Source organism: Amia ocellicauda, chromosome 6 (genome assembly GCF_036373705.1).
Source record: "Amia ocellicauda isolate fAmiCal2 chromosome 6, fAmiCal2.hap1, whole genome shotgun sequence".
In the NCBI taxonomy this organism is placed as follows: Eukaryota; Metazoa; Chordata; class Actinopteri; order Amiiformes; family Amiidae; genus Amia; species Amia ocellicauda.
The window spans coordinates 3,570,765-3,586,176 of NC_089855.1; the positions used below are offsets into that span (position 1 = coordinate 3,570,765).

Here is a 15,412-nt window from a genome sequence, read left to right on the forward strand (position 1 = left end):
TTTGATTGTTTAATATTCTGTATTTGTCATCCAGTCACTGTGGTATTAATATGTTAAATACATCTCTACCAGTATGATGGGCAGATTGACACCTGGTCAAATGAAAAACATAAAATTGGAATGTTATTTTTTTCCTTTAAATTAAGAAAGGATCTTAATTATTACCCTATTTCTTAGCAGACACCCTTATCCAGGGTGACTTAAGATTGTTACAACATATCACATTATTATACAGTGTGTGTCTGTGTCACCTAGTACACCATGACGCTTGTAGTTTATTTCATATGTGGGATAGTTGAACAAAAAGGGACCTTTTGAGTAAGTTAACTGGTCGAACTAGTTTATACAGGCAAACCACCACACATCATCTGATTCTGTCTTTGCAAAATTACAAAACCCAGTCATATAGAAAGATCACATTCATTTCATATTAGAACTAGTTTTACTCTCATACACTGGTTGGATTTTGAAGGTTTTACATAACTGGTCTAATATACAGATGTGTTAGTCCTGAAGAGCACAGACCCTAATGACAATCACCTACCAACCCCTATTACTGCAGACCCCTGCAGCTCAGCTCATGGGGGTTATTAGTACCTTTTATTTGTGCCCCACTTACCCTTCCAGCCTCTGTTTCTTTCTGTGTTTAATTTTCCCTTAGTTTAGTTTTAATTTGTTTTATTTGGCAGCCCTGACAGTGTTCTTGGCAGTGTGTGGAATAGCAGACTTGAGTCCAAAGTATCTCTGAGCTGCTGCCTTGATCTTCTCATTCCTTAAGCTGTAGATGATGGGGTTGACAAGGGGGGTGAGGAAGTAGTTAAGCCCACCTACGAAAATGCGCCCACCGGGAGAAATGCTGTCCACTCTCAGCGCTATATACACCACAGCCAAGGAGACATAGTACAGCACCACCACCACTATGTGGGAGAAGCACATGTAGAAGGCCTTCTTCCAGCTCTCCACAGTTTTCATTTTCCCCACTGATATTATGATCCTGCTGTAGGACCACAGCACAAACACAAAGGGGCCCCAAACACCCCCCATGGCGAACAACAGGGTGATATTTAACTGGGCCGTCACATCAGCACAGGCTAGAGAGATTACAGTGGGGTATTCACAGACAACGTGCAGGACATGGTTAGAGGCACAGAATGGCACTGAAATGGCCTGAGCCACAGACACCAGGGGGGCAAGGAAGCCCAGTGCCCAGACTGTGGCCGTCATTGTGAGGCACACCCTGGTGCTGATGATGGTGTTGTAATGAAGTGGCTTCACCACGGCCACATACCGGTCATAAGCCATGACCCCAACTAGGAAACCTTCAGTGGCACTGATAGAAATGAAAAAGTGCATCTGCAGGAAGCAGCCTGCGAAGGAGATCCTGTTGTAGCCCAGCAGCACCGCCAGCAGCTTGGGTATGATGGTAATGGTCAGCAGCATATCCAGGACAGCCAGGTTCCACAGGAAGAAGTACATGGGTGTGTGAAGCCGGGGGTCCAGGGACACCAGCACCACGATCAGCAGGTTCCCCAGGATGGTGGCCATGAAGAGGAGGAGGAAGATGAAGAAGAGTGTGGTATAGTGCTCCTGCAGGCCTGGCACTCCCACAATTATGAAATAGGAGGCTGAGGGCAGGGAGGTGTTGGGGTCACTCATGGCTCAGCGCCACACAGGGTCTGTGAAGAGAAGAGGTGCAGCTGGGAGGGCAGGGGGAGACTGGCTCAGTCATGCATTTATTTAGGTTGAAGAAGTAAACACCCAACAGGAAAAGAACTAGACATTTTATTGCTTTGATTTAATTATATCTTTTCAAATGTATAATATAATGCAAACTGTATAACAAGTTGTTATTGAATATATTTAATATAATGTTGAAAAGCACATATATCAAATATGTGTTACATGTGAATTCAATATAATTTAAAGTTCCCATATCCCAATATAATGTATATACAGTGCCCTCCAGAATCATTCATAGGTCTGAATAAATATGAACACAACATATCAAATACATCCAGGAATGATTTACAGATTGGATTTTGTCTAAGAATATTAATCTTTAATCTGATAAGCAATCCACAGAGAAAAGTCATTCATCAGTAAGTAATCTATTTCCATAAAACATGAGAGTCAGATTTATTCATAAATATTAATTTCAATAAAATCCAAGAAAAACACATCTACATCAGTATTATGCTCCTTGAAATATATTTTTTACAATGTGTCTTGAAAATAGAAAAACATATTTAAAGAATGCATTCTAATTGATTATGAATACATTATAAGATTTTTTTAAGGTAAGGTATCATTGGAGTATCATTGGAATATCATCACTTATCCATTTGAGAAGAAATGGGATGAAACTAAATCTGAGTAATTCTGTATTTAAAACATATTTTAAAAGAAGTTCAAACCTTCAGATGTCAGTTCGTGTCTGTGGTCTGTTGCTCTCAGTGTGGAGTGACGTTCAGTACCAGGTACCTGAGGTGTGTGTCAGTCTTCAGCTCCAGTCACAGCTCTTCTGGTCCAGACTCTTCACCCGTCACTTTTTATGGGCGGCCTCTCGCGCTGACCCCAGGGCCTGCATTCTACAGTGCTGCAGTCTTTATTAACCCTCAGAGAGACACAGAGATGGGGAGCGCCAATGAGATCAGACTCACAGGGCTCACAGCAAAAAGAATACACTTTAATCAGTTCCTGAAGCATCATGGTGGGAAAAAGGCTCTGTTTGCATAATATTTCCAACTCCATGTTTTATGGTGGGGATGGTGTTCTTGGGGTCATTCCTCCTCCTCCAAACACGGCGAGTTGAGTTGATGCCAAAGAGCTTGATTTTGGTCTCATCTGACCACAACACTTTCATCCAGTTCTCCTCTGAATCATTCAGATGTTGGCAAACTTCAGACAGGCCTGTACATGTGCTTTCTTGAGCAGGGGGGCCTTGCGGTCGCTGCAGGATTTCAGTCCTTCACGGCAAATTGTGTTTCTAATTGTTTTCTTGGTGACTATGGTCCCAGCTGCCTTGAGATCATTAACAAGATCCTCCCGTGTAGTTCTGGGCTGATTCCTCACCGTTCTCATGATCATTGAAACTCCACGAGGTGAGATCTTGCATGGAGCCCCAGACCGAGGGAGACTGACAGTTATTTTGTGTTTCTTCCATTTGCGAATAATCGCACAAACTGTTGTCACCTTCTCACCAAGCTGCTTGGCAATGGTCTTGTAGCCCATTCCAGCCTTGTGTAGGTCTACAATCTTGTCCCTGACATCCTTGGACAGCTCTTTGGTCTTGGCCATGGTGGAGAGTTTGGAATCTGATTGATTGATTGCTTCTGTGGACAGGTGTCTTTTATACAGGTAACGAGCTGAGATTAGGAGCGCTCCCTTTAAGAGAGTGCTCCTAATCTCAGCTCGTTACCTGTATAAAAGACACCTGGGAGCCAGAAATCTTGCTGATTGATAGGGGATCAAATACTTATTTCACTCATTAACATGCAAATCAATTTATAACTTTTTTGAAATGCATTTTTCTGTATTTTTTTGCTGTTGTTCTGTCTCTCACTGTTGAAATACACCTACCATTAAAATTATAGACTGATCATTTCTTTGTCAGTGGGCAAACGTACAAAATCAGCAGGGGATCAAATACTTTTTTCCCTCACTGTATATAGCCTGCATACCTGACTAACTCGGTACAGTCCAAACAGGACACATTTCTGCACTTTCCCTGCATGAGCTCGTACCTCACACTGCATTTTGACAGCCCTGTCCAGGTGAACACTTTTACTCCACGAATATATAACATCACAATAATTGCTCCTCCGCTGATAATGTTCGTGAATCATTATTTTGTGTGCGATGTGCTGCGCTATTGCACTCTGTACTATGTGCAGTAGCAATCGCGTATTGATCAGTGGAGTAAAAGCACTCGGTGCCATCTGGACCTGACGTTTCACTCACAGTGTTTTCACAGGACTGGCACAAACCCTTGAAAGATCTGTCATTGCCAGTATCACTGATGCCCCTGAATCAGTCATGTTCACATACACAGCATGTCCAAAATGAGCTCTCTTCGGTATCCACTCAATCTGACTACAGCTGTAAGAAACACCTGTAATGCTATACAATGCGTGTGTTTTTCAAGCACATGAAAGACCGTAGACAGGTAGAGATCGCCACTGGAGCGCCAGACTAACTCTATTGTAAAGGATAGGCAGGATTATGCGTTATATTTCAGTTATTATGTATTTAAATGACCGGTCAAAATAACCAGATTTTGGCTATTCTAGGTAAATGTGTTTATAACATATTTATTTTCGCATTTATGCAGCTAAAACGCCGTAGGCATGTTTAATACATATATTTAGGAAAAGTCACGAACGGGTATGCGCAGTGTATTTAGGAACACAGAGAAATTCAAATTTTAATAACCAAATCGTTCAAATTGACCAGCTCAGCGCTTCTAGTGTTAAGGACTATGGACTTCAAAGACTCATACTTTCATGTTCCCATTTGTGCCAGTCAATGGAGGTTTCTGAGCTTTGTGTTTCTGGATAAAGCATTAAAGTTCTGGGTCTTCATGTTTGGTCTGTCCCTTTGCATAGACACTCACTTCCATCATGGCAACTTTATATTGTGCTGGAGGCACTTTTCTAGGTCCCCTTTGAGACACTTCAATATGTGGACTATTTTATTTTTTGTTTTTGAAGATAGCCTTTTTGGTGACATATAGGCTCTAATTCATGAGGGTCCTGAATTAACATGGACAACTAGCTGTGGTGTGGACATTCTTGGGAGCAGGTGGCAGCACATGTGAGGATGGTCATCATTGACCTCCAGGGTTTGGGCCTCTGGGACAACCTGGAGAAGAAGCCGGTTAGAGCCGAGTCAAGTCTTTGTAATTCATGTACAGAATTCATGTAAAACTAATACCATTTGATTAAATTTCTAAAATAAGTCATATTTAGGTTATGCTGAGTTACAGGAAAGAAATAGATAATAACTGATATGTCTCAGTTCTCCTCGCAGAGAGACCAGTTGTGCTCAGTCTGGTCAGCAGCCTAGTGTGTCTCTCTCTCTCTTTTCTTGCTTTCTCCTGTCCTTCATCTCCTTGTCCTACCCCTTCTCATTTGTTCAGTTTGCAAGTTTATAGTGTTCCTCTCAACCAATCATAGTGGAACACCTCTTTACCATGATCTCCATGCGTGATGAGACCATGCTTTACCATGGCCCCCTCTCCTGGGCCCATGTGGAGGTCAACACAAGAATGCACTAGAGAAGGTTAAACTGCTGGCTTTTAGGACACACAGCCTCCCATGGAGAGAATCCTCTGTGGTAGAGAAATATGCTGCACCTTAGAATATCTTACAGACTCAACATACATATTCAAACTGCTGATTACATCAAATTAATGTAAATCTGAAATTGAAATAAAACTTTGACCCACTTGCAAATTGCAAATCATGGCAACTTTTATTTGATGTATTTGTTTATTGATTGCAGTTAGCAGGTGATTGGGCTCTAAATTAATCTGATTTTTAATTATTTAAATATTTAAAACCATAAAAATAAATAGAAATCTTGTGTTCAGCAGAGAATGTGGAGTATAATCCATCTTGAGTATTTTTTTATGTTTTGAATTTTAGCTGCAGTTGTAAACATATTCACTAAGACTCAGCTTTGCTTGACTGATATTCTGTATTTGACATCCAGTCACTGTGGTAAAAATATTTGAAATACATCTCTACCAATATCAAGGGCAGATTTACACCTGGTCAAGTGAACATTAAAATCTGAATGTTATTTATTTGCCTTTACATAAGTATAAATCTGTATACAGTGAGTGTGTGTATGTAGGTGTGTGTGTTTGTGTGTTTCACTTTGAGAGTGAATGTGTTTGTGTCTTTGAGTGTGTCTGACGGGGGGTGGGGGGGTCTGGGCCCAGTGGAGCCCCCCCATTATGACGTTAGTAAATCAGCATCCACTGGACTACACCATTCCCATTATGTTTAAAGGGAGGAGGGAAGCCTCACAGTCACCCCTCCCCACTGCAGGTTCATTAAGTATCCCAGAGTGCCCACTGTGGACAACAATCAGGGTAATCAAGCTGTTTATTATTAAATAAAACAATAGACATTAAAAACAGCCAAACATGCACACAAACATATTTAGAAACAATCATATTGTTGAGAACCGAAGTTTCTAAAGAATATAATTGAAGTAACATTGAATATCATCACTTATCCTATTGAGTAATTCTGTTGTAGAATCTGGATTTAAAATATACACAGCTGCATCTGACCCTGAGTATATACAGGCAAACCAGCACACATCATCTGGTTCTGTCTTTACAAAATATGTGTTTCAGTTCCCCTCCTGTTTTGCTGAGAGATTTGCAGAGGAAGTGGCTTGGTCCCTGTTCCGGAATGCACAGACACTCCAGAGAATGAGTTTTATTCGGCAACCCTGACAGTGTTATTTGCACCCTGTGGAAAGGCAAACTGGAATCCAATGTACCTCTGAGCTGCTGTCTTGATCTTCTTATTCCTTAAGCTGTAGATGATGGGATTGACCAGGGGGGTGAGGAAGCAGTTCAGCCCACCGATGAAAACACGTCCATGGGGGGAAATGCTGTCCACTCTCAGCCCTATATACTCCACAATCGAGGAGCCGTAGTACAGCACCACCACCACTATGTGGGAGGAGCACATGTAGAAGGCCTTCTTCCGGCTCTCCACAGTTTTCATTTTCACCACCGACATTATGATCCTGCAGTAGGTGAACAGCACAAACACAAAGGCCCCCCAGTCAACCACCATGGCGAACATCAGTGCAAAGTTTGCCTGGGCCGTCACATCAGTACACGCTAAAGACATTATAGTGGGGTAGTCACAGACAACGTGCAGGACAAGGTTGGAGTTACAGAATAGCAGTGAACTTGCCAGGGCCACAGACACCAGGGGCACGAGGAAGCCCAGTGCCCAGACTGTGACAGTCATGGTGAGGCATACCCTGGTGTTGATGATGGTGTTGTAGTGCAGTGGCTTCACCACGGCCACATACCGGTCGTAAGCCATGGCCGCTACAAGGAAGATTTCAGTGGTGCCGACAGAAATTAAAAAGTACATCTGCAGAAAGCAACCAGCAAAAGAGATCCTGTTGTGGCCCAGCAGCACCGCCAGCAGCTTTGGTACGATGGTAATTGTAATCAACACATCCAGGAGAGCCAGGTTCCACAGGAAGAAGTACATGGGTGTGTGGAGCCGGGGGTCCAGGGACACCATCACCATGATCAACAGGTTCCCTAGGATGGTGGCCAGGAAGAGGAGGAGGAAGATGAAGAAGAGTGCGGTGTAGTGCTCCTGTAGGCCTGGAACTCCCAGGATTATGAAGTGTGAGGCAGAGGGCAGGGAGGTGTTTGGGTCGCTCATGTCACCCTGGACAAGGGCGTCTGCTAAGAAATAAATAATAATAAAAATAATAATAATGGCTCAGCACCACACAGGGTCTGTGAAGAGAAGAGGGGCAGCTGGGAGGGCAGGGGGACACTGGCTCAGTTATGCATTTCTTGAAGTAAAAAGCACATAAATTAGCTATCTTCCTATATTTCTTCTACATGTGAAATTTGTATTTGAGGTGAATTCAGTATAATTGAAGGTTCTCAAGTCCCAATATACTGTGTAAATAGTTCAATACAGATTAATTCATTTGCGAATTGCATTATATGTCCTGCCAAAAAAAATAAAATAAAAAATTATATTGTTGAGAATCAAAGATTCTAAAGAATATAATTGGAGTAACACTGAATATCACTTGGTGGTAGAATCTGGATTTAAAAAACATTTTAAAAGTAGATCAAACCTTCAGATGTCAGTTCATGGCTGTGGTCTGTATCTCTCAGTGTGGAGTAACGTTCAGTGTCAGGTACCAGGTGCCAGGTACTTCTTCACTCGCTCCAGTCACAGCTCTTCTGGACCAGGCTCTTCACCTGTCGTTCTTAATGGGCGTCCTCTCGCGCTGACCCCAGAGACTGTCATCTGCAGTGCTGCAGTCTTTATTAACCCTCAGAGAGACACAGAGAAAGGGAGCACCAAAGGGAACAGACTCACATAATGTACTGTGAGAATAAACCACTTTAATAAGTTCCTGAAGCATCTTGGTGGGAATTCAGACTCAGACTTTCAAACGTAGTAGGATTAATTTAACAAGCACAACAAAACCAATTAAACAAAACACAATATAAAAATCATGAGCTTAAATATACAAACTGAGAATGACTCTCCTCAGAGATCTCCTCACCAAACTAGTCAGAGTGGGTTTCTGATCTCACAGACTGTCGCTCTGTGGCCTGTGCTGTAACAGCACTCCCCATCTGTGCTCGGACTCCAGACCAGTTGCAGCACAGCCATCCTGCTGATGTACAGGAGGATGATGAAGGGAGAGGAAGGTGTGAAGGGAGGGTCTGATCCCCATGGCTCACTTCTAACAGCAGTGCAGGTTTAGGTCCAGCTGAGTTCTATGATAGCCAAAGGAAATTATTAATTTCTCAATCGGATCTATTTGAACACTTTCCACCCAGCTTGGTGTGTTGATGAGATCCGTGGACCACAGCACAGAGTCTCTCTATCTCTATCTCAGGCTATCGGGTGGTAACTCTGGAGCTGCTTTGGTCAAAGTCAAAGGGGGATATCAGAAAACAATTATGTTATGCGAGTTCGATGGCCCCATCACCCTATTTTTCCGAAAGAACCATCGGTTTGTAGTCATAAAAAGTGTATTTCACTACCCAGAACTGTCGTTATTACTTTTCATGATTAATTTATTCCAGGGACTCCCACATCGCTACAGCGGAGTGCGAACTGTGCAAGCGCGTTTTCCAAAGGGAAATCCTAGCCCTTAGTTTTGATCTGGCTGTTGGCAAAAGTGAGAAGACTTTTTTGAAGCTATGGCATCAAGAGCAAGCTGATGTTCAGTCACAAAATGTAGTTACTCCACAGAACATGTTTCTATTTATTGAATAACCTGATAAACTATGGAATTTCCTGCATTTCCTTTGCAGGAGAACAGGTCAAGTCTCCAACCCGGCAGCCGACAGAAGCCAATTGGTGCGTCCCGAATAAATTAGAAATCAGTCCGAATACTCAACTTATATGCCCCCTTCCGCATCAGTCCAATTCCGCGCTGGGTTCTGTCCTCCTGCTTGCTCTGTTCCTCATCTGCCCTTCCCATTGCAGGCTGGCTACCTTTAAGCCAAGTTCATAGTCTGGAGCAGCTGACTCTCCTCCTCCGAAGAGAAGGGAGGAGGATTGAAAGCCATCAACTCTTATATGCCTGTTCATATGTTCAACAAGGAGAGCACTTTCAGAAGGAAAGCAGGGTTAGGTCTAAGTATAACCCTGGATCCATCTCCCAAGAAATGTACACAAGAGGGGTGTACGGAAAGGACATGCAGCTCGTTATTGTGTCTGGCAGGTGTAATCGTAAATAGAAATGCAGTCTTAAGCTACACTACCTTGAGGTCAGCTGATTGCCATGACTCGAAGAGGTCCTTGGAAAGTGCATCCAGCACTACATCATGGCGCCACACCGGTAAGCAAGGGGCATGAGGAGGCCTTAGCCTACGCACACCCTTCAGGAACTGTGAGGCCAGGAAATGCGACCCAGGTGGTTCGCCATAAATTCTGGTGTGGCACACAGAAATTATATACACCGATCAGCCATAACACTATGGCTTCACATAATGTGCTCTTCCGACAGCAATTGTAATATTAGTCCTCTATCCCTGCTAGATAGCACTTCAGCTTATTATGCTCCTCGCGTTCTTGATTGTTTTCCTCCTTGCTCCCTTTCCCATAGCCCTAGTCTGTAACCCTACATCTTGACAGCACACAGCTTTCACTGCTATGTTTTAGCTAAGTTGAATTTGTAATGATTGATGCCTTGTACTTCTCTGTATTTTTGCACTTATGTTGTAAGTCGCCCTGGATAAGGGCGTCTGCCAAGAAATAAAAATAATAATAATAATAATAATAATAATAATAATAATAATAATAATAATAATAATAATAATAAGGGGGACCTACACCTACACAATATTAGGCAGGTGGTCATAATGTTATGGCTGATTGGTGTAGGTATATATAGGAACTGCTAAATGACCCCAATATGACAATTGATTTGGTCATGTGCCATGTCCTAGAACCAAATCTTGAATATCCACCAGTGGTAGGAGTGCTGCAACTTCATGGAGATCTTGCTGACTGAAAAGGGGCAACTTCCCCATCCGACAGACCCCAAGCCATCAAGTAATCTGGCTCAGGGGCCGAGTCTAGAGTTGGAGCATGCTGGGATTGGGATGCCAGAGCATGCTTCGCACCTGAGACAGCAGGTCCCGCCATCTGCCTACAAGGCTGAGCCAGCTGTTCATTACAGCCACACTGCTGTCTGTGTCACAGGCACCTCACCAGCCCTGTCTGAAGGTCAAAGCCTGTGGATGGGCAAGCTACTGTATAGAGGAAGTATCTGTTTTAAAATGCCTGTAAATGTACAAACCAAACTGTTCATATTGATAGAGCTTAATTTAAAGAGAGAAACATAAAGAATTGGGTTACAGACTTCAGAATGATATAATACTTAATAGAAGGTCTATCATCTGTAAATCATACCTGGTTGTTTCATACTGACATGCTTTATAGCCCCAAGAACAAGCAGGAACTAAAGACAGCTGCAGTACAGGCCTGGCAGAGCATCACCAGGGAAGAAACCCAGCATCTAGTGATGTCTATGGGTTCCAGACTTCAGGCAGTCATCGACTGCAAAGGATTTGCAACCAAGTATTGAAACTCACAATTTAATTCATACAAGGCATCCAGAAAATATTCACAGTGCTTCACTTTTTCCACATTTTGTTATGTTACAGCCTTATTCCAAAATTGATTAAATTAATTATTTTCCTCAAAATTCTACAAACAATACCCCATAATGACAATGTGAAAGAAGTTTGTTTGAAATCTTTGCAAATTTATTAAAAATTAAAAACAAAAAAAGCAAAAAGCTTTTTCTTCAAATTCACGGACAGACCCATTTTTATGGAATCCTTAATTTATCACTAGCAGCCTATTGCATGACAATTTGTAAATATGCAGAATGTAGATCTATTACAATTGGTATTTATCCACCAATTAATTACTCAGACATTTTTAACAAAATGCACTGCATATTTCCATGTGTATTAACTCCTCCCAGATTCCTGAAATGGCACGATCTCACATAAGTGATTGTATAGCACATCTTATACACTGTACAACCAAAACATTTCACTAGGTTTAAAAGAAAAGACAAAAGTGGGCCAACCAGTGTAAGCTATTTAAACACAATTTCTTGAATTTGGATGGTAGCAAGTGGAAGCATTTTAATGAGCGTTACATTCACCCCCACTGACTTTCACTTGCCACCATCCAAGCTCATTAAGAGGGCTGAAGATTAAGAGAAGAATATTCAAACAAAATACTTCTCTATGAAACATGAACAAGTCATTACATGCACTGTTGTAGTAACTGTTGAAGGACATGGCAAAAAGAAGATGTCTAATCACAAAATATTTCAGTCTAGAGACTATCTTGTAAAGGATTAGGAAGAAAAGAGGGTAGCAAATTCTCTTAACTTACATAGACAAACATGCCGTTTACATGTTATATACACTTTGTGAAACAGAAGTCCCTCAGCAAAAAAAACAACCAAACCGGGAAACACAACAGTTGTCTCCTCCCAATAAAAAAATTATCACCTTTAGTGAACATATGAAAAATTAGTGCATATACTGACTACAAAACCATATTATTTGAAAACTGATGTAAATGATTTGAACCATTTAGAAGGTTCTGCACCTTTGTTTGTAAAAACTTTCTGAAGTTGCATTGTCTGTATCAACCTATTTACCGGTCGCACAATTCATCCAGTTCGCGTTCGGACTACAGTCACAGAATCAGTAGGAATACCAGGAACCCAAGTCTCAACCGACAACTTCTCAACAACACATGAGTTGGTATTTTGGCCAACATCAGATACACTGGATTTGCAACACAATATCACCCAAACAATTAACTTGTTCATTTTCTAGATGAGTAGAAGTGCTACTACTAGAGTGCATGTGATCAGTATTTACAGAGTGATCCTGTACATCCGGTAAATCCTGCATGTTCTCCAATGAAGGTAACTCCTGGGAATAGTCAAGGTCATGTACAACAGTGTCCTGAACACCTAATTTAGAGCCACTAACTACATTTTCAAGTCCAGCAACCCACGCAGATGTTCAATCTACAGTACCATCAGGCAGAACATCTGGGAACAAAGAAGGCTCAGGTCTCTCGTGTTGGACATCATAATCTTCACCACTTCCATCACTTGACATCTCCCGCATGCCAACAGCATTATCCGTCTCATCCAAAGGGATAGGCAGGAAATTCACTGGCATGATGAGATTTCGATGGACCGTCTTTTCCTGTCCTGTAGCGCAATTTCTTATCAGGTAAGTGTGAAGAGAGGGATTCATCTTAGTGACAACGTACATCTGGCCCTCCCAATGGTCTGCTATTTTCCGCTTTCCACGTTCACCTTTATTCACCAGCAACACCCGGTCTCCAACTTCTACAGGGGCACCCTTCAACTTACGGTTATAGAGAGCCACATGTCTCTTCTGCTGCTTGCCTGCAGACTCTTGTGCCTTCATCATGGCCTCTCTCAAATCCCTCACCAAGGAAGTGACATCATAGCTGACAATATCTTGGTCCTTCAACACAGCCCCAAACATCACGTCAATAGGAAGTCTTGGAATTCTTCCAAACATCAACTGGAATGGAGCATAACCAGTGGTTTCGTGGACTGTGCAGTTATATGCAAATGTGAGAGATTTAAGCATTTGAGGCCATCTATGTTTGTCTCTAGCAGGTAAGGAACGAATCGTATTCCCCAGTGTGCGATTGAACCTTTCCGCCCCACCATTCCCCATGGGGTGGTAAGGTGTAGTGTGTAACTTTTCAACCCCTGCAATCTGCAAAAGCTCAGCAATTAGCTTACTCTCAAAATAGGCACCCTGATCAGAATGTATGCACTGGGGAAAACCGTACAAGCAAAAAAAATTATGCCAAAGTTGCTGAGCAACCGTTTTAGCTAACTGGTTAGGACAGGGAAATGCATGAGCTAATTTTGTGAAATGATCAGTGACAACCAAAACATCAACAGATTTGTTAGAGGAATCTTCAGCAGTCCAAAAATCAATACACACCAGCTCAAGGGGTTCAGATGAGGTGATACTCTCTAATGGGGCTCTAGCTTCTGGTTCTGGAGATTTGCTGAGGACGCACCTTCTACAAAGACGCACATACTCTTTCACATTCTTTTCTTGACCGTACCAGTAGAATCTCTGCCTCAAGAGATACGATGTCCTCTGTTGGCCCTGATGTCCAGCCTCATCATGGACTCCCTTCAACACCGACTCCCTCAAAGATGCTGGTACCACATACTGAAAAGTCTTTTTCTTAGACATTGTGTCCCTAGAAACACGTTACAACATTCCCATCTTTAGAACCAACCTATCCCACTGACGCAATAGATGCAAGACTTCTACAGGCTCATGAGAACGTTCTCTTCGAGATGGCCGATGCTGTCTCTCTACAAAATAAATCACTCTGTCCACAACAGCATCCTGACGCTGCCTGTCTAACAACTCCTGATGAGAAAATACAGAAAGGTTGTACTGATCAGAAGGCAACAAACGCTGTGTGAGTTGAGGCAATATTAATGCTCGTGAAGCTGCAGCACAATCCCAATTTTTAGATGAATCCAGGACAACAGTAACTTCCTGCTTTGAAAAAGAGCCATAAGATGGTTCAAGGAAAATATTGCAATTCATATCACCCTTACTGCTTTCGTGAACTGTAGCGGGGAGTGAACCACACGTTAATGCAACATCGATTGGATGATTGGACCATGTCTTGCACATTGTCTACATTCATCACTCTAGCCTCCTCCAGTGTCATATGGTAGTCGTGTAATGCGGTGTAGAATGCTAGGTACCACAAATGGCTCCCTACTAAGAGCATCCGCAACTACATTTTTCGAACCAGGGATGTATTTAATGCTAAAATCATAAGGTGCTAGCTTAGGAACCCATCACTGCTCACAGGCGTCCAGTTTCAGTTTCGTCAGTATATACGTCAAGGGGTTGTTGTCTGTCCATACTGTGAATGAGTGACCCCTCAACTGATGGCTAAACTTATCACATACCGCCTATTTGAGTGCCATAGTTCAAAGATTTGCTGGCAAAAGCAATAGGGCAAGCAACATCCCCACCTGCCGGTATCTGTGAAAGTACAGCTCCAAGTCCATTACTGGAGGCATCGACAGAAAGCAGGAAAGGCCTACTGAAGTCAGGATGAGCCAAAGTAACAGTTTCTAACAAAGCCTGCTTCAAGTCCGAAAAGGCTTGTCTGCACTCTGGTGTCCAATCTGATGGGACAAGTTTCCTAGGAACTGCCCTTCGTTTCCTCCCATTACCATATCTAGGTTTCTTCACACCAGTCGTAAGGCCAAATAAAGGTCTGGCAATCTTTGAACATCCTTCAATGAAATGTTGGTACTACACCACCATGCCAAGGAAAGATCTTACTTTCTTTTGAGATGGCACTTGGTTGTCTTCCTCCATAAGGTCATCCTCTGTAATGTCTACAATGGCCTTGACTTTATCAGGATCTGTGACCACGCCAATCACACTAACAATGTGCCCTAAGAATTGCACTGACTTCCGCATCAAATAGCATTTATTTGGAGCAGTGTGTGTTTTAAGACGATGAAAAACCATTTCTAAGCCCTGCAACCCAAGCTCTTCATTCGGAGCAAACACTAGCACATCATCCAAATAGCACAGAAGGCTCAAAAAATTCTGATCACCAAAAATGCTCATCATCATTCTCATGAATGTTGCAGGACTATTGCAAAAACCTTGAGGCAGTCTGTTATACTCATACAACCCTAGTGGTGAAGTAAATGCAGTGTACTTTTTATCATCCTCATGCACAGCAACATTATAATATCCAGAAGTCCATGGTACTAAAAAATGCATTGCCACCTAAAGCTGCCAGAGCATCAGACTGGTGAGGTAGGGGGTGTGCATCTTTAACTGTATGTGCATTAAGCCAATGGAAGTCTGTGCACAACCGGAGATCGTCATTCTTTTTCCAAACCAAAACAAGAGGGGAAGCAAATTCACTACTTGATTTTCTAATGATTTCCAACTCTTCCATTTCATCCAAAGCTTCCCTCAGCTTCTCATAGTGTGCTGGAGAGAGTCTCCGGTAAGGCAACCTGAAAGGTTTCTCATCAGTCAACCGAAAGTGATGTACAAAATCAATAGCCT

At 42.4% G+C, this 15,412-nt stretch overlaps 2 protein-coding genes across 2 annotated transcripts; both read right to left on the reverse strand.

Annotated features, from left to right (window-relative positions):
- Nucleotides 1-678: 678 nt before the first annotated feature.
- On the reverse strand, nucleotides 679-1,656 carry LOC136751696 (olfactory receptor 6N2-like). Its single transcript, XM_066707489.1, has one exon. It carries the CDS (start codon nucleotides 1,654-1,656, stop codon nucleotides 679-681), a length of 978 nt encoding a protein of 325 aa, XP_066563586.1.
- Nucleotides 1,657-6,363: 4,707 nt separating this feature from the next.
- On the reverse strand, nucleotides 6,364-7,430 carry LOC136751697 (olfactory receptor 6N2-like). Its single transcript, XM_066707490.1, has 2 exons — nucleotides 6,517-7,430; nucleotides 6,364-6,415 (listed from the first exon to the last, which is right to left on the reverse strand). Exons 1-2 carry the CDS (start codon nucleotides 7,428-7,430, stop codon nucleotides 6,364-6,366), a joined length of 966 nt encoding a protein of 321 aa, XP_066563587.1.
- Nucleotides 7,431-15,412: the final 7,982 nt, after the last annotated feature.

Coding starts and splice junctions, on each gene's coding strand:
- LOC136751696 (XM_066707489.1), bottom strand. CDS start 1,656: ATGAGTGACCCCAACACCTCCCTGCCCTCAGCCTCCTATTTCATAATT.
- LOC136751697 (XM_066707490.1), bottom strand. CDS start 7,430: ATGAGCGACCCAAACACCTCCCTGCCCTCTGCCTCACACTTCATAATC. Junction 6,416..6,516: donor ATCAAGACAGCAGCTCAGAG/GTACATTGGATT, acceptor ATTCCGGAACAG/GGACCAAGCCACTTCCTCTG.